This window comes from Salvelinus fontinalis, chromosome 4, assembly GCF_029448725.1.
Source record: "Salvelinus fontinalis isolate EN_2023a chromosome 4, ASM2944872v1, whole genome shotgun sequence".
Taxonomy (NCBI): domain Eukaryota; kingdom Metazoa; phylum Chordata; class Actinopteri; order Salmoniformes; family Salmonidae; genus Salvelinus; species Salvelinus fontinalis.
Window position 1 is genome coordinate 75,986,987 of NC_074668.1, and position 19,835 is coordinate 76,006,821.

At 40.3% G+C, this 19,835-nt stretch overlaps 2 protein-coding genes across 4 annotated transcripts in view; both read right to left on the reverse strand.

The window, feature by feature from the left end:
- The window catches only part of LOC129854413 (serine/threonine-protein kinase 33-like), a 38,084-nt gene extending 28,067 nt beyond the window's left edge, over positions 1–10,017 (reverse strand). For all 3 annotated transcript variants that reach the window (XM_055921430.1, XM_055921428.1, XM_055921431.1), the window contains exon 1: positions 9,929–10,017. The gene's annotated coding sequence lies outside the window, so the exon portion shown is untranslated. The remainder of the gene's footprint in view (positions 1–9,928) is intronic.
- Positions 10,018–10,417: 400 nt separating this feature from the next.
- On the reverse strand, positions 10,418–18,131 carry LOC129854414 (ras-related and estrogen-regulated growth inhibitor-like protein). The gene is made up of 5 exons (XM_055921432.1): positions 17,936–18,131; positions 17,155–17,211; positions 16,428–16,501; positions 14,210–14,358; positions 10,418–13,296 (listed from the first exon to the last, which is right to left on the reverse strand). The coding sequence occupies exons 1-5, from the start codon at positions 17,985–17,987 to the stop codon at positions 13,002–13,004; spliced, it is 627 nt and encodes a 208-aa protein (XP_055777407.1). The 5' UTR covers positions 17,988–18,131; the 3' UTR covers positions 10,418–13,001.
- Between the last annotated feature and the right edge of the window lie 1,704 nt (positions 18,132–19,835).

Here is a 19,835-nt window from a genome sequence, read left to right on the forward strand (position 1 = left end):
GGACAGGTTTTGGAACGGATGCCATGTTAGCACCTTTATTCAGAAAATTGGTGACGTACCAATACAAGAGAGACTCTGACAATTTCCTACGTCATGACCCGCTGTAAACAAGTCAAACAGAGCAGTGAATTTAACTGACATTTTTATTGATTAGCATTCGGGAAGTCCGTACTGTGTTGCGGTGTCAACAAATTTCATATACAGTCTGCTTTCACTGCACATCTTCATTGGTTTTAAAAACTATTAGAAATGAACAGCACAATGCGGACGTGTCAATTGTCACTTAACAGCGGCTATAGAGGAGAAAGTGTCGCTTGCTGAACGTTCAGACAGAAACCGCATGCATTGGCCCAACTCTCTATATACAGTACGACTCTGGACAGCACTATCCTCTGTAGGCGGTGGGCCGAAGCATCGGATCTGCTTTAGTTTTGGAGATGATCGCTTTCTGGCGAGGGAGGAGATGTTTTTTTATATTTTGCAAATTTCATATGAACACATTTCTGTTTGTTGGCCATGTTAATTCTTGCAATTGTTTTCAAAATACATACTTGTATGTTCGCTAGCTGGACAGGCAAACGCTGCCAAGTACTAAACAGTAAATCAATCAAAACTCTTCCTATCCAGGTACCATCTCTGCTGATCACGTCTGCCAACCATGTTCTCTGTACCTAAGATACGTAAACACAGCTGGCGACAGCTCGAGAGATCTCAGCCCGACAAACTGCTATCAAGTCTTTATAATATTTGTAATCTATTTAGTTATAGAAACATGATACCATTAATGTAAAATAACTCCCAACTTTATTTAGAACGCAGTAACCTTAGCAATGTAGCTAGCTAGCTAAAATAAGCAGACATGTTGCTAGCTGGCAGCAGCAGATACTGTAGCTTTATCACTAGCATGCCATTCTGGGACAGGGCGCTTTAACTATCATTATTAGTAATAATTTAAGACTACAAAAATCTATAGGACAAGTATTGTAAAGCTAATACAAGGCATTCATGCTGACAAAAAAACAAATGCTCGTAAACCCGATCCTAGGGTTGGGTGACTTGGGTCTGGTTTCAAGGATGGACGTTTTTGACAGAGGAACTACGTCACTACCTACGTCACTAGTTTATCCACTTCAACAAAAAACGAATTAGTAGCTAGCAAGATGAAGATCACGGATGTTTTTTATGGAGTGCATTTCACAAGTGGCTAGTTTGCATCAACATCTGCAGCGTTCTGGCATGTATGCCTCTCCCTGTTGGGAGAGTCCACAGATATTTTTTCTACCCTTATAGACGTAGGCAGTGACGTAGTTCCTCTATGCCAAAAGAGTCACCGTGTTGCCTAGGGTTGGGATTTTGAGACTACATGATCCCTGTCAATAGGCCTAGTTGGAATAGGATGCAGAGCACCCTGCCTCTATCCTTACCCTAGTAGCCTAGTTATTGTCATTTCTCTATCCTTACCCTAGTAACCCAGTTATTGTCATTTCTCTATCCTTACCCTAGTAGCCCAGTTATTGTCATTTCTCTATCCTTACCCTAGTAGCCCAGTTGTTGTCATTTCTCTATCCTTACCCTAGTAGCCCAGTTGTTGTCATTTCTCTATCCTTACCCTAGTAGCCCAGTTGTTGTCATTTCTCTATCCTTACCCTAGTAGCCCAGTTGTTGTCATTTCTCTATCCTTACCCTAGTAGCCCAGTTAGTCATTTCTCTATCCTTACCCTAGTAGCCCAGTTATTGTCATTTCTCTATCCTTACCCTAGTAGCCCAGTTATTGTCATTTCTCTATCCTTACCCTAGTAGCCCAGTTATTGTCATTTCTCTATCCTTACCCTAGTAGCCCAGTTGTTGTCATTTCTCTATCCTTACCCTAGTAGCCCAGTTATTGTCATTTCTCTATCCTTACCCTAGTAGCCCAGTTGTTGTCCTTTCTCTATCCTTACCCTAGTAGCCCAGTTGTTGTCCTTTCTCTATCCTTACCCTAGTAGCCCAGTTGTTGTCCTTTCTCTATCCTTACCCTAGTAGCCCAGTTGTTGTCATGTCTCTATCCTTACCCTAGTAGCCCAGTTGTTGTCATTTCTCTATCCTTACCCTAGTAGCCCAGTTGTTGTCATTTCTCTATCCTTACCCTAGTAGCCCAGTTGTTGTCATTTCTCTATCCTTACCCTAGTAGCCCAGTTGTTGTCATTTCTCTATCCTTACCCTAGTAGCCCAGTTATTGTCATTTCTCTATCCTTACCCTAGTAGCCCAGTTATTGTCATTTCTCTATCCTTACCCTAGTAGCCCAGTTATTGTCATTTCTCTATCCTTACCCTAGTAGCCCAGTTGTTGTCATTTCTCTATCCTTACCCTAGTAGCCCAGTTGTTGTCATTTCTCTATCCTTACCCTAGTAGCCCAGTTGTTGTCATTTCTCTATCCCTACCCTAGTAGCCCAGTTGTTGTCATTTCTCTATCCTTACCCTAGTAGCCCAGTTGTTGTCATTTCTCTATCCTTACCCTAGTAGCCCAGTTGTTGTCATTTCTCTATCCTTACCCTAGTAGCCCAGTTGTTGTCATTTCTCTATCCTTACCCTAGTAGCCCAGTTGTTGTCATTTCTCTATCCTTACCCTAGTAGCCCAGTTGTTGTCATTTCTCTATCCTTACCCTAGTAGCCCAGTTATTGTCATTTCTCTATCCTTACCCTAGTAGCCCAGTTATTGTCATTTCTCTATCCTTACCCTAGTAGCCCAGTTGTTGTCATTTCTCTATCCTTACCCTAGTAGCCCAGTTGTCATTTCTCTATCCTTACCCTAGTAGCCCAGTTGTTGTCATTTCTCTATCCTTACCCTAGTAGCCCAGTTGTTGTCATTTCTCTATCCTTACCCTAGTAGCCCAGTTGTTGTCCTTTCTCTATCCTTACCCTAGTAGCCCAGTTGTTGTCATTTCTCTATCCTTACCCTAGTAGCCCAGTTATTGTCATTTCTCTATCCTTACCCTAGTAGCCCAGTTGTTGTCATTTCTCTATCCTTACCCTAGTAGCCCAGTTGTTGTCATTTCTCTATCCTTACCCTAGTAGCCCAGTTGTTGTCATTTCTCTATCCTTACCCTAGTAGCCCAGTTGTTGTCATTTCTCTATCCTTACCCTAGTAACCCAGTTATTGTCATTTCTCTATCCTTACCCTAGTAACCCAGTTATTGTCATTTCTCTATCCTTACCCTAGTAGCCCAGTTGTTGTCATTTCTCTATCCTTACCCTAGTAGCCCAGTTGTTGTCATTTCTCTATCCTTACCCTAGTAACCCAGTTGTTGTCATTTCTCTATCCTTACCCTAGTAGCCCAGTTGTTGTCATTTCTCTATCCTTACCCTAGTAACCCAGTTGTTGTCATGTCTCTATCCTTACCCTAGTAGCCCAGTTGTTGTCATGTCTCTATCCTTACCCTAGTAGCCCAGTTGTTGTCATGTCTCTATCCTTACCCTAGTAGCCCAGTTGTTGTATTTCTCTATCCTTACCCTAGTAGCCCAGTTGTTGTCATGTCTCTATCCTTACCCTAGTAGCCCAGTTGTTGTAAAAAAAAAAAAAAATTGGCTGTCAGGATATTACTTTCTAGGTCCTAAACTACAATCTTCTGCTGTGATGATTTCTTTGATTCATTCATGTCTCCCATGATCTATTCAGTTCTCCTCTCCTTTGTCCTGGTCCCAGTGATCAACCAAGTGCTATTCACCAAGCATGGGCTCAGCTGAGTCATTCACCTGTGAGGAGAACCATCCTACTGCAGTTTGAACTAGCCATGCCATCACTATTAGACATTGAGACCCCATATGCATTTGTCTGTTGTCTTTTCTTTGTGGGTTTTATCTTACAGTCTATTGATTTTTAGAGTTGAAGAGAACAACTACAGATACACATGCTTGTTAGAGCATCTCAAATACTGCTTTCAATATAAAATCAGTTTGACGAGGTGAAAAAACGATCATGTTTTACTATTGTAATACGCAGTGATGAGAATTCTATTGTCCCCGTCAGGAGCCCAGACTTTTGCCATAGATGGTACAGTTATCGTCTCTGGACTACAGAATCTTGAGATTGCATTCCGCTAAGGCACTTCTCTCTCTCTACATCGATTGTCTACATTGGTGACCAGGGTGGTATCCTTTCGATACACCTATGGGGCCAGGGCACACAAGTGCTCCTAGAGAGGGGGGGGGGGGGGGATTGGGTGTATCTGTGTTGATGACAGATACTTCAAATACTGCCTGCTACATCTTCACTATTTGTCTCAAAATGGTGAAACACTAAATGTGATGTTCTTTGTTCTAATGTATAGGCATGACAGGTACACTATGGAAAACATGCATATTTAGTAGTAGAATAGTGGATTGGCAAGAATTTGGCACCGTCAACTTTGAAGGTTAGTAGAAAAGTAATCATTTAAACCACCTAAATCTATTAAAACTCACTGGACATTTAGCATTTGAAACTCAAACATTCATTTCCCAACTGCTTTTTCTATAATCCTGCAGACTCTTCATCATTCTCCACACCTCATATTAAAATGCATTCAACATTATGCGTGCCGACCATGGCATTGGGCAGCTGCTGACATTTGAGAACTCATCTGATTTAGAATCAAACTGTGGTCATCTTATTGCAGAGCACATTGTATACATTTTGCCCAGCTGTTTTTAGAGAAGATTGTATTGCAAGGTATAGTCTATGTGTAGGATATGTCACGTTGGCTAATATGCAGCTGTAGTTTTTAAACCTCCATTCTAACATACATTTATATCTATACTTTTTGGGGTTTATGCAAATTATTTGACTGAAATGTTTCTTTAACCCTTAGACTCATGGGATTTGGCCTATATGAATAGGGCTAAATTGAAATGTTTCTTACAGAAGAAACATGGAAAGCATATCCATAACCATGGTAGCAATGAAAAGGGAACAGTTTGGAGATTATAGGAAAAGTATGATTAAAGGTGAGGACAACAGTTCACCTGACAAGACTGAATCCAAACATAAAACTTGATTTTATGTGCATTTTACATTTACTGTACTTTCCGCCACATTTGTTTATAACAAAATCTGAAAATACTTTGGATACATTCCATAACATAAAAATATTATTGGAAAAGTTGGGTTAGGTGCAACATCTATATGTTGCCACACAGCTCTCCAAAGTGTGCACAGTCCCTAAGTAATTTCAATGAACTTTTATGACTCAAAGAAGAGTCTTCAACTACAAAAGGTGCTATTTTGAGCTCTCCTAGCTGTGCCGATGAGGAACTAGAGCAAGATCACTTTTAGTTGTTTTGTTTGGAACACAGCCCTGCATCCTCGCCTTCACACAATTACTGTTGTTTATGCAATCCAAAAAGAGTCCATTATAAATTGCAACCTGGGTCGGGTGGGCATCATTTGAAAGCGTGTCGCCAACATGACTAGCAAAATGATAAAATATGATCTTACAGTGTTGTGTTTATCATAGTCCAAAATGCATACGCGTATGCACAGCAGTGTCCTAGAATATTGGACCATTGGCTTTCATACTTTTTGACTTCTCAGTGCAGCTCAAGCTATTTCTCTAACTGTCAACACATTCAAATGAAGAGGACGCGTACCGGAGCCGCGTTGGTTGAGAATTGTGGGGAGGGAGGTGCTCGATCAGGCTGTGCGTTTCCAGCGGGTGGTGGTCTCAGAGCCGTGTAGCTATGTCACAAAGGGCACTGGACTATAGTATATCAGCATCAGTAGACTATGATTTACGCTTTACGCTTTCTCAAGGCAATTCAGAGAAGCAGATGGTAATTATGGTGCGAAAAGAATGGAGTCGTAAGTGCATTTAGATGCGTGAGCCGCTGTAAACTTTCTTCACAACACAACAAATATGGGCTTTTTCTGTTCAAGACAAGCCAAGGTACAGTTGAAGTCGGAAGTTTACATACACTTAGGTTGGAGTCATTAAAACTAGTTTTTCAACCACTCCACAAATGTCTTGTTAACAAACTATAGTTTTGGCAAGTCGGTTAGGACATCTACATTGTGCATGACACAAGTAATTTTCCAACAATTGTTTACAGACTGATTATTTCCCTTATAATTCACTGTATCACAATTCCAGTGGGTCAGAAGTTTACGTACACTAAGTTGACTGTGCCTTTAAACAGCTTGGAAAAGTCCAGAAAATGTCAATGCTTTAGAAGCTTCTGATAGGCTAATTGACATAATTTGAGTCAATTAGAGGTGTACCTGTGGATGTATTTCAAGTCCTACCTACAACATCTGTGCCTCTTTGCTTGACATCATGGGAAAATCAAAAGAAATCAGACAAGACCTCAGAAAAAAACATTGTAGACCTCCACAAGTCTGGTTCATCCTTGGGAGCAATTTCCAAAATATTGAAGGTACCACGTTCATCTGTACAAACAATAGTACGCAAGTATAAACACCATGGGACCACGCAGCTGTCTTACAGCTCAGGAATGAGACTCGTTCTGTCTCCTAGAGATGAACGTACTTTGGTGCGAAAAGTGCAAATCAATCCCAGAACAACAGCAAAGGACCTTGTGAATATGCTGGAGGAAACAGGTACAAAAGTATCTATATCCACAGTAAAATGAGTCCTATATCGACATAACCTGAAAGGCTGCCCAGCAAGGAAGAAGCCACTGCACCAAATCCGCCATAAAAAAGCCAGACTTCAGTTTGCAACTGCACATGGGGACATACTTTTTGGAGAAATGTCCTCTGGTCTGATGAAACAAAAATAGAACTGTTTGGCCATAATGACCATCGTTATGTTTGGAGGAAAAAGGGGGATGCTTGCTAGCCAAAGAACACCATCCCAACCGTGAAGCACGGGAGTGGCAGCATCATGTTGTGGAGGTGCTTTGCTGCAGGAGGGACTGGTGCACTTCACAAAATAGATGGCATCATGAGGGAGGAAAATGATGTGGATATATTAGCAACAATATTAGCAACATCTCAAGACATCAGTCAGGAAATTAAAGCTTGGTCGCAAATTGGTCTTCCAAATGGACAATGACCCCAAGCATATTTCCAAAGTTTGGGCAAAATGGCTTAAGGACAACAAAGTCAAGGTATTGGAGTGGCCATCACAAAGCCCTGACCTCAATCCTATAGAAAATGTGTGGGCAGAACTGAAAAAACATGTGCGAGCAAGGAAGCCTACAAACCTGACTCAGTTACACCAGCTCTGTCAGAAGGAATGAGCCAAAATTCACCCAACTTATTGTGGGAAGCTTGTGGAAGGCTACCCAAAACGTTTGACCCAAGTTAAACAATTTAAAGGCAATGCTACCAAATACTAATTGAATGTATGTAAACTTCTGACCCACTGGGAATGTGATGAAAGAAATAAAAGCTGAAATAAATCTTTGTCTCTTATTATTCTGATATTTCACATTCTTAAAATAAAGTGGTGATCCTAACTGACCTAAAACATGGACTTTTTACTAGGATTAAATGCCAGGAATTGTGAAAAAATGAGTTTAAATGTATTTGGCTAAGGTGTATGTAAACTTCCGACTTCAACTGTATAACACCATGTCATCTTCTAACTGTACATCAAACAGTGATCATAAATATTGACACTGTATATGACATGAGTTTTATGATATGGAAACGTGAAGTGCACATTTGGACTTGCGGGTGTTTGGCTTGCTTATATGACATCAAAGCTGTATTTATTATAATCCTCAACGTCTTATCTTTCAAAGTAAATAGAGTCCTTGTAATTTACAGCATTTTCCTCACTCAGACAACAAAACATTTGCAAAAGTTGCCCAATTAGTGGGAGGGATAGGGGCAAATTCTTGTCACGCTCGGGGCTCAAAACAGAACGGCTGTCAGTCAAAACCCATGCAAAGCTGTGAAGTGGAAAACCTGAGCTCTGAAGTAATGTATAGCAAATTACAGTACAGCCACTTATCAGTGTCATAATCTGCCATTTTGAACCCGTACAAGTGTAAAGGCCTACGCCTGCAGATAGTTACTTGAAATGAGACATAACCATGCCAAAACATGATTCAAAATGTGAATTCACCGACAGATAGCTCATGAAACACTAGCTTCCTGAGCAGGCAAATTGACATTTACAATAGCTGGGTAGGCTAGTCAGACTAACATTGACTAGCTTTCAATAAATTGGCTAAGCGATCAACGGAGTTATCTCTTCATACGATCAAGACAATTCACATTGCATGCTGCATATTTCAAGTGCACTCAAAAAACAGATTTTGATCATATTTCAGTCTTCATCAAACATTTCTGCAAGAATTTAAGGTGCCAACACATTTTATAGTCATAAGACTACGATATACAAAAAAAAAAAAAATCAGCGCCTCCCTCGACGGGGATCGATCAACTTCACGCTTTTAGCCCCACTGCAGTTTATCTTAGACTGGTAGGCCTAGTCATAGAGATCTTATTAAATTACCATTACTGTTCTAATTATATGGGCCTAGCCTATTCAAACGTGTCATTAGAGGAAGCCATGAAACAAGAACATTACATTCTTAACCAAGAAAGGCATTATTGCAGGAGGAGCCAATACCCAGCTGCTTGAAACACATAATTATTTCAACCTCATACAAGCAGCAATTAACTTTCTATGACCTGTTCCTGCTAAATATAATTATCTGGCATGAAACCTGCATAGTAGTGTTTTAATTTGTGTGATGTTTAAAAACATTCAATGCACTGATTGAATGGAGTTTGAAGGATTCCTTTTAACAGCTTTCTGTCTGCAAATGAAGTCAGATGGCTAGTTTTCTACTTACAGTGGTGGAAGAAGTACCCAATTTTCATACTTGAGTAAAGATACCTTAATAGGAAATGACTCAAGTAAAAGTCACCCAGTAAAATACTACTTGAGTAAAAGTCTAAATGTATTTGGTTATAAATATACTTAAGTATCAAAATGAAAAGTATAAATAAAATTGCTTATATTAAGCAAACCAAACAGCACAATGTTCTTTTATTTTCTTATTTTTTTAAATCTACAGATAGCCACGGGCTGGCACACTCCAACACTCAGACATAATTTACAAATGAAGCATTTGTGTTTAGTGAGTCCCAGTAGAGATGTTCTCTTGATAAGTGTGTGAATTGGAGCATTTTCCTGTCCTGCATAGCATTCAAAATGTAAGGAGTACTTTTGTGTGTCGGGGAAAATGTATGGAGTAAAAAGTACATTCTTTTCTTTATGAATGTAGTCAAGTAAAAGTAGTCAAAAATATAAATAGTAAAGTACAGATAGCAAAAAAACGATTTAAGTAGTACTTTAAAGTATTTTTACTTAAATACTTTACACCACTGACTACTTACCTACAATATATGTTGGGAAAATAGTTTTAGGCCTATTAGTTAGGTAACTTTTTTTCCACACACAGTTCACTGATGAAATAGAGCTAACGTTAGTAATACAGGACTCCTCAAAATAATCATTAACTACATCAGGGATGGGCAAATCCAGTCCTCGGGGGACGGATTGGTGTCACACATTCGTCCCAGCACCTGCTAACACACCTGACTCCAAAAATTATCTAATCATGATCTTCAGTTTAGCATGCAATTAGTCTAATCAGCTCTATTTGCTAGGAAAAAATGTGACACCGGCACTCCGGCCCCCAAGGACTGGAGTTGCCCATCCCTGAACTAGATTAACGTTAATCTCGAATTAATTAAATTATATGTAGCCACCGCCACAAAACGTAATATATAGCTACATAATTACACAATATTAATGAAGACTACCTAACGTTAGTCATCAGCAAAAAACTGCAGAGACTAGACAAAACAAAACACACTGCTGCTTTTGCGTGTGTTGCCATGGCAACAGCGAGAAGTACGCAAACGACCTACTTTTCATTGAAACATAGCTAACTCATTTAAATCGTATTAATCTATTAACATGCACTTACCTTATGTTTGTTTGTTGAGGGTAACGGTGAGATCCGTTATTGTATTCATCCAACGTTACAGTCTCTTTAGCAACCAGGAATCAAGTGACATCGCAAGAGCCACTTTCCCAAACTTTTCTTGCGTGATGCGAAAGGTGGTGTACTACGGGTACTAAACAGGGACAAAAAAGCGCAATGAAAATCTGGCGTCATATAATATTCTCTACCAACAGCAACACTTTGATTTGAATGCTCTGCTAAAGGAAATGTATATTCTAATAGAAATACATAATTCATGTATTGCTGTTACGGTATACAAATTGTCATACATTGGAATGTTTTGAATAGTTAACCTATTTATTTTCACACATTTCATGAAGATAAGAATAAGTCTATGACTATGGTAAGTCAAACTGAATAGCACTATGGTTTACGTATGCAAACTTCACAGGGTGGCCTATCTGCCTACATGGTGATTGGTCCCCATCTAGTGGAGAAAAGTGATATAGGAAATGATTGCCGTCAATATGTTTATTATTATTTTGTACCTAATGTTACAATTCCATTTCTGTAAAATTCAAAAAGTCATATTTCCAATTATCAGCTTTAGGAGGGAACGATACAGTTTAAATGTGATAAACAGTGGTATTTGGACCTCCTTGCAGTACACATTTTTAGACCTACCTAAATGCCAAGTTGGCAGTTTATGAAGATGACAGCAACATTATTTTTGACAAAATGCAATCCCTGTTACTGTAGCATGACAACAACTTTTAATTAATCTTAAAAGTAAAGGCAAGATCATCAAACACATTGTAAGTGTTATTAGATTCCAGAGCTCCTTTGAGTCCCCCACTTTAATAGCTTCCACTGTTTGGGCATCTTGCCAGTTCTTGGACTGTCCATTGTAAACATTAATTATGGTTGCACATTTGAAAGAGTGATGCTTGTATAATATACTTTTGCAATTTTATTGTCTATCAACATATGACCACATTTTCTAAATACAACAGAATGGAAAATACATAAAACATTATTATGATATTAAATTCCTTATTAAGAACTGAGCCAAACTAAAACAGCATTTTTTAACTTGGGGATAACATTTTGGACAGACATGCTAAAGACAGACATTTGACAGACATTTAAAGACACTACAAGCTGAGTTAAATCAATGTTTCTGCTCCTTTGCAAAGATAACAATCACTAGATGAGATAGATGATCACATGCAGTACCCTGAAATCCAAGCACAGCAGTTAAGCCTTGCAGGTCTGAGCTGGGTTGTATACACATTATCCTACCAACAGTCGGCACATAGTTTTAATGAGACTCCAAAGCAATGACTGGTATGCTAATTGTGGGTTGTTTTGCATTCGATTCATATTCAAAGCACTATTCAACAAAATTATTGGATGAAAAAAAGCAAGGTGTTTCACCAGAACAAACTATTGGAGCGCAGCTGAATCATTGACTTTAAACCACATTATACAAATGGGACATTATTTAGTTCATTTAATAACTCACACAATACCCCCAAATAGCTCTTTAATTGCAAGTTGGTCCACACCAGGCATAATCACCCACTGGGTACACACTGGTTGAATCACGTTGAACCAACGTGGAATAAACATTGAATTGACATCTGTGCCCAGTGGGTAATTTTCAACTAGAAACAAGAATGAGAGGGAACGTTTGTTTTTATGCATAGCACAATCACAGACATTTGCTCGTACTATCCAAAGTTGTAATACATCAGCAAACACATTGAATACAGGAAATCAACAGAATATGTACATGCAAAAAGAATTGCTGCACATTCCTTTACTACTATGTAGGGAATGAATATACTAGCTGCTTACGTTCCTGTCCACGGAAAAGCAATTTTACCCATTGTTACAGCTTAAAATTAGAAACAGCCCATGTAATACTGCCACAGCAGAAATTCAATAGGATTTATGTGAAGTCATATGCCATAAGATGTTGTTAGTGAGGCAATTTACCCATAATTCTCACCTTATTACTGCCCCCTCTGAGAGGTGGAATGTACGTTAAGACATTGGTGCATATTCCTTGATGCAAACTCAAATATATTGTGCTCTTAGAAACATAAAACTACTTTTGGAAAGTAATTTTCCTTTAAATAGTTTGGAATTAGGAAAGGAACTTAAGCGTTAAAGGATACTCTACTGGCAACATGGGATTTAGAATATCAAGAGGGAAAAATAAAAATGTAAGAAGATCTGAATGGCAAAGTGACTTCTTGAAAAAAGAGAACAATTATTTGATTACATGACACTAAATAGAGTCAGCCGTTGCTAAATACGTAGATGTTACACAATCAACAGTAAACAGGGGCTACAGATAAAGTCTCAATGGTGTAAAGTACTTAAGTAAAAATACTTTAAAGTACTACTTAAGTAGTTTTGGGGGGTATCTGTACTTCACTTTACTATTTATATTTTTGACTACTTTTTCTTTTACTTTACTACATTCCTAAAGAAAATAATGTACTTTTTACTTTTTACTCATACATTTTCTCCGATACCCAAAAGTACTCGTCACATTTTGACAGGAAAATGGTCCAATTCACACACTTATCAAGAGAACATACTTGTCATCTCTACTGCCTCTGATCTGGCGGACCAACTAAACACAAATGCTTCATTTGTAAATTAATGTCTGAGTGTTGGATTGTGCCTCTGGCTATCCGTAAATAAAAAAGATATACCAATTGTGCCATCTGGTTTGCATAATATAAGGGATTTTTAATTATTAATACTTTTACTTTTGATACTTAAGTATGTTTAAAACCAAATAATTTTAGAGTTTTACTCAAGTGTTATTTTACTGGGTGACTTTCACTTTTACTTTTCTATTAAGGTATCTTCACTTCTACTCAAGTATGACATTTGAGTACTTTTTTCACCACTGTAAAGTCTGGACTATGACGTATGTCATTCAAACTTACAGAGCTGTCCCTGTCCCTATCACAAGAAGTGTTCATCAGAATCAACAACCCAGGCGTCCACAACATATAAACACAAGTCATCCCAATCAAACATCCCATCAACGTCCACATGAGCACCCCCACCTTCAGACAGATTTCCTCCTCTTACCGAAGACATTGTTGATGAGCTTGGCCATGGACTTAGAACCACTGTAGCGGCGGCGGTCGGCCCGGTACTTCAGGTGATCCATGACGTGGCGGATGAGCTTGGTGAAGAGGTTGGATATCTCCAGGTAGTCCTCTGCTGCAGACACCTCCTGGAAGTGGCATCTGTGCTCCTGAGCCAAGGCACGGCCTTCCTCTTCAAACACCTGACTGGCGTGGCACAGGTCCTGCTTGTTCCCCACCAGGCAGATTGGGATATCCATCTTGTCCATCTCTCTGTCCCAAACAAGCACACCAGGGTCAAAAACCTCCCTTAAACTTTCCTTAAAAGGATCATAAACTTAATCAAAATATGTGTTTCTGCTGACTCATCACGAACTTTATCTGACGTTCATCTGAATTAGTAAGGCTGTGTAAACTACTGGCATGTTTATTGAAGCAGCCCACGGTATCAAAGGAAAACGAACCAAGTAGGCCAAGTGGTGGCTTCAGTGAAGTTTCAGAGAGTTTATATAATGCAGACAGGCCCTCGCCCAAAGTGCTCTTTTGATATACAGTGAGGGTGACTTCTGCTTCACATCTATTTCATGGAGTGTCAAACCATCAGGACCCAGCTGAAGTAAAATCCCACTACACAAATTAGGTCTGACCACCCATGTCATTTTGTGAGCCATATGTGAGTCTTTATCATCTCAAGCTGTCCCAGCTCACGCTTCCACACAGCGGCAGTCGACTGGCTGCAAACTACTTTCACTTAAAGTCCTGTAACAAATGTCCAGTGGAATCCCAATAGTTCCTCCCTCTAGTATTTAATCATGTTATAATTAACGCCTCTGAGAAAATTGAATACAAGTCATTCTGGGGCAAATTCAATTGAGCATGAGAAATAATTTACTCTTATAATTAACTAAGTCGTGCCATGAGATTGTAAATCCTACAAAACATGTTTATCAAGAAGGAAAAGCCTACACTTCTATCGCAGACAGCTGCCTTTTGTGTTCACTTTGACTTCTATTTTCTCTATGATACAACAATGTTAAAATCATGTTGGAATCTGCCACTTTAACTGGTGTGTGCCCCCCTGTTAGCCTAAACGTCTGTCCAGGAATGGGAATCATTAATTCATCAAAGCCCAATCCCTTCCCTCTGGTAGGCATCAGGCACTGGGTCACAGGTCACAGTCACTCACCCCTTGCAGCTCTCTCCGCGGGCATCTTTGATCTGACATAGGATGTTTTGGGCGTTGAGGAAGGATGTTCGGTCGCTGATGTTGTACACCACGATAAATCCATCGGCCCACTCCACCGGCTCTTCCAGGATACATTTGCTCTCTCCACTCTGACAGGGCAGGGGACAGGGGGTGGACAGATCACAAACACATCCTCATACATCTTACCTGACTTATGGAAACTAATGGAAAAAATATTATTAACGATGTTTTGGTCACTCAAAGGCTATTTTACATGGAAAATTGTCACGCCTGCCTGGTGCTCAAAGGCGCCAGGCTCCCCAGCATTACGCACTCCTGCCACCATCATTACGCACACCTGCCTTCCCCCCCCATCACGCGCATCAGCGATTATTCGACTCATCAGGACTCAATCACCTCTGTCATTACCTCCCCTATATCTGTCTGGTTCCCCGCTCTGTTCCCTGCTTCAGCATTAATTGTCGTTTGTCGTTGTTTACCCGTATGCTGACGCTGCTCCTGTTGTGTTACCTGTCTGTTCCTGATTAAATGTTGACTCCCTGTACCTGCTTCTCATCTCCAGCGTCGGTCTTTACAGGAAATAAGGTAACTGTGCAAAACCTTTAAACTATTCAATAGAGGTCAATTTTATTAGGTAGCCTCACCCCTCAGAGAACTATGGAATATGAGAAAAGTAATGGGAAGTGAAGGTGTTGAGTACAAGCTTGTGTTTAAATCATATCAACGTTTATTGGTTGCGTACACAGACTTGCAGATGTTATGACAGGTGCAGCGAAATGCATATACAAAGTTGTCTTTGACCTAAAAACGGGCAACCGTGTCTGTCGGCGCCATCTTGTCAACTTGAAAATGACTTGCCACAGGAGCTTACAAATTGGTCCATGATATCTGACATCCCCTACACCATTGAAGTTGACATTTAAAATGGTTAGGTAAAGGTTATGGTTATGGGTAAGAGTAGGGATTAAGGTTGGGGTTTAGGGTAGGGATGTCCAAACGATTCTGGATAGCACTCACACTTCGAAATTATAGTTTCGAGTTTTATTAGTCGTATGTACGGGATACAAATGGTATACACCATCCAACGAAATGCTTACTTACAGGTTCCTTCTCAACAATGAGAAATAAAAGATAAGAATACAAACATAAAATAAATGGTTCAGTAGAACAGAATAAACATTTGAACATATGTATTATTAAGGCACGATTTATAGTCCAATATTTACAGTACACATGTTTTGGGGAAAGGGGGATTCGGGGCAAGTCAAAGACATGTCAACAGTGCATGACTTCTTTTGTTCCATAAAACAGGAAATAGACCAGAGAAAGACATGTACTGTACAGCAGTAGTTCCCAAACTGTGGGGCGCGTCCTGGGGTCGGCAGGAGGCGAACTCAGTCTGGCTTTAAACTTACTCTTGAAAGTTGTAATAGTAGAATGCACAAGGTGCCATTTCGAAATTGGGTAGCGCATCATCAGTTCCTCTTGTCATGTTAGTCATTGCATACCATAGAGAGCTATTTATAACTTGTCAGAAATGTCCAGATCAACTAGCCCATGTCAGCTAACATTTTTTTATTTAGATTTTTTAACCCATAGATATTGTTGTAATTTTTTTGTCACTCAAATATCACGAATACACATTAGACATGGCAAATTGTATAGAATTGCAGGAAATAAGCTTTAAACCTGCAGTATTCTCTCCACCAACAAGAGGGGTGTGAACAGTTTATGTCATGAACAGTGCTTGTGCCCATAGAAATAGACGTGGCACGTGCATGCAGGGGGGGGGGGGGGGGGGGGTTGGCACGGGATGTTCCCCAATGCTGGAAGGGGGGCCCTGAGTGAAAAAGTTTGGGTACCCCTGCTGCACAGTACCACTCACACAGACCCTAAAAGGTGAATAGATGATGACAAGGCACATCCTGTTACCTGAGCCTGGGGGAATCATAATAAAACCCAACATTTGGGAATAAAGGGTACCATCTGCGGCTGCATAAGCAGTCAACATGTTCTAGTGCTGCCTGTCTCAGCTTTCCAAGGGCTGATCATTGTGTACAGTGTGTTCTGAGCTACAGGGGAATATCATAAATCACATCAGAACACAACATACAATCTATTTCCCATGCCATTAGACACTACTATGTTAAACATGAGCTAAAAATATATGAATATATGCAGGGAACAGATCAGATACCTGTGAACACGGATCAAATACTTCCAAGTGTAACAGTCTTCCTTCGATGGAGAGCCTTTTACGGTATAAGGAGTCTGTAACACAAGTTCAATACATACTTATTGTAATAGGAAACGTGCAATAGTTCAAATCTGATGTAATTAGTCATGTACAGACTTCTCCCATGAAATAATGATTACTGTAAGCCTCAAACATCCAGGCCATGATTGTTCTGATGAAGTAGACTGAGTTAATTCATTTAAAGGAAAGGTCTGAAGTCATATACCCCTGTGTAAACTGGAACATCAAATGCAGCCATCTTCCAGCATGTTAAACAAGCGATGACTAATGGGAACAAGTCATCATGCCAATGACTTCATTCAGAAATTATAAGTTACCCTCGGCAAAGCATATCACATTAAACCAAAACATGTCTTAACACATACTATATGTGAACTTGAAGAATCATTTGAATAGTCAAATCAGTAAATTATTTCTTAAAATTCACTCACAATTAAAATGCCTGTGTGAACTATAGTTAACTTCCTGGTGGATCTTGTACTGTGCAGTATGTGTGTTTCATGTCAGACTCCCAGGGGTGATAAAGTAATAAAACGTTTTACTCCCTAAGTTGATGACATTGGTGAACAGCCAGTAGCAACAGACTGTAACTGCGAGCATATCTATATGACATTGTAAAAACATTACTACCCTACATTAAATATTGGTGAGAAATCTGTGTACTCACTGGTGTTGGAAGCATACTCTCCAATGAAACGTTTTGTCAGGAACCTTACCAGAACAGCTGGAGAGGGAGAAATGTGACATGGATAAGACAGGCTTATTAATATACAGGAAACAAAAACATAAACAACAAATAGTTGAATTTAGGCTTGGATACTTTGGTCTTAGTAGTGGAACCCTGAACAGTTGGTTGGTAAGCTAAAACAGGGCTGTTCAGTCGTGCTGTTTTCCTATTCTGCACTTCTCCACTCTCCCCTCCATGTGGATTGAACACTGCAGTGGGCTTTCTCCTGCATCTACTTGTATTAGTTTATACCACAGTATCATTTCTCTCTCTCTCTCAAGAGACCTTGGTTGAACCTGTTCCAGTTAGCCTGAGGGATCGCACTTTCCCCTGCCTTACAAGAAAAATAATTCCTCATCAATTAGATGCATGTTCATACCATCAATCTTAATTTCCTCTCTCCAAATCCTTACAAAAATATAGCAACTTCATTCCTCTTCTAGAGTTATGATCTAAAAACATTGTGCTTGGTGCTCATGCAGCGATCTCTATCTATCTGTCTAGGTGATCATTTCCCCCTGGTCATGGCTACACTGTACAATGTTACACTGTTTACAGTGAGGGAAATTACACGTTCGTATGCAAAGCATAGAAATAAGCAGTTCAATTATTCTGTTCATTTGGGAGACCTTGCAAGCCTCTACAGTCAAACACAAGAAACCAGACAGTTAAAGAAATACTTAATGATGCAAACACATACATTATTCATTCAGACACTAACCTGATTTCCCTGCTCCCTCGCTGCCCAGCAGAGCCAACTTGATGTCATTCATGTCTGCAGACTGGAGGTGAGCTGCTGAGAAGGACTAGCTGAGCTCTCTTTCTTTCTGCTGTCATGTACGTTAGGCGGTATCAGGATTAGAACTGTGCTTGTAAGAACTGCTCAGCCACAACAGATGCCTGTGGAAAAAAAGAAAACATACACAGTGTTTCATGTCCCCTCCCACCCAATGACGAGAGTGCCAAGTTAGATTACACAGAGGTCACCACAACACTGAATACCTTAAGAATCTCTCTTGCTCCTTTACAGTTAAAACATTAATAGTATCAAATCAAATCAAATGTATTTGTCACATACACATGTTTAGCAGATGTTAATGCGAGTGTAGCGAAATGCTTGTGCTTCTAGTTCCGACAATGCAGTAATAACCAACAAGTAATCTAACCTAACAATTCCACAACTACTACCTTATACACACAAGTGTAAAGGGATAAAGAATATGTACATAAAGATATATGAATGAGTGATGGTACAGAACGGCATAGGCAAGATGCAGTAGATGGTATAGAGTACAGTCTATACATATGAGATGAGTAATGTAGGGTATATAAACATAAAGTGGCATAGTTTAAAGTGGCTAGTGATACATGTATTACATAAAGATGGCAAGATGCAGTAGATGATATAGAGTACAGTATATACATATACATATGAGATGAGTAATGTAGGGTATGTAAACATTATATTAAGTGGCATTGTTTAAAGTGGCTAGTGATAAATTTTTACATAATTTCCATCAATTCCCATTATTAAAGTGGCTGGAGTTGAGTCAGTATGTTGGCAGCGGCCACTAAATGTTAGTGGTGGCTGTTTAACAGTCTGATGGCCTTGAGATAGAAGCTGTTTTTCAGTCTCTCGGTCCCTGCTTTGATGCACCTGTACTGACCTCGCCTTCTGGATGATAGCGGGGTGAACAGGCAGTGGCTCGGGTGGTTGTTGTCCTTGATGATCTTTATGGCCTTCCTGTGACATCGGGTGGTGTAGGTGTCCTGGAGGGCAGGTAGTTTACCCCCGGTGATGCGTTGTGCAGACCTCACTACCCTCTGGAGAGCCTTACGGTTGTGGGCGGAGCAGTTGCCGTACCAGGCGGTGATACAGCCCGACAGGATGCTTTCGATTGTGCATCTGTAGAAGTTTGTGAGTGCTTTTGGTGACAAGCCGAATTTCTTCAGCCTCCTGAGGTTGAAGAGGCGCTGCTGCGCCTTCTTCACAATGCTGTCTGTGTGGGTGGACCAATTCTGTTTGTCCGTGATGTGTACACCGAGGAACTTAAAACTTTCCATCTTCTCCACTACTGTACCGTCGATGTGGATAGGGGGGTGCTCCCTCTGCTATTTCCTGAAGTCCACGATCATCTCCTTTGTTTTGTTGACGTTGAAGTTATTTTCCTGACACCACACTCCGAGGGCCCTCACCTCCTCCCTGTAGGTTGTCTCGTTGTTGTTGGTAATCAAGCCTATCACTGTAGTGTCGTCCGCAAACTTGATGATTGAGTTGGAGGCGTGCATGGCCACGCAGTCGTGGGTGAACAAGGAGTACAGGAGAGGGCTCAGAACGCACCCTTGTGGGGCCCCAGTGTTGAGGATCAGCGGGGTGGAGATGTTGTTACCTACCCTCACCACCTGGGGGCGGCCCGTCAGGAAGTCCAGGACCCAGTTGCACAGGGCGGGATCGAGACCCAGTGTCTCGAGCTTGATGACGAGTTTGGAGGGTACTATGGTGTTAAATGCTGAGCTGTAGTCGATGAACAGCATTCTCACATAGGTATTCCTCTTGTCCAGATGGGTTAGGGCAGTGTGCAGTGTGGTTGCGATTGCGTCGTCTGTGGACCTATTGGGTC

Excerpts from the sequence above, each read along its gene's own strand:
- LOC129854414 (XM_055921432.1), bottom strand. The coding sequence starts at position 17,987 with ATGAATGACATCAAGTTGGCTCTGCTGGGCAGCGAGGGAGCAGGGAAA. Across the intron at positions 17,212-17,935 it reads CGAGGGAGCAGGGAAATCAG|CTGTTCTGGTAAGGTTCCTG; the intron begins GTTAGTGTCTGA and ends CTCCCTCTCCAG. Across the intron at positions 13,297-14,209 it reads CGCGGAGAGAGCTGCAAGGG|AGAGATGGACAAGATGGATA; the intron begins GTGAGTGACTGT and ends TGTTTGGGACAG.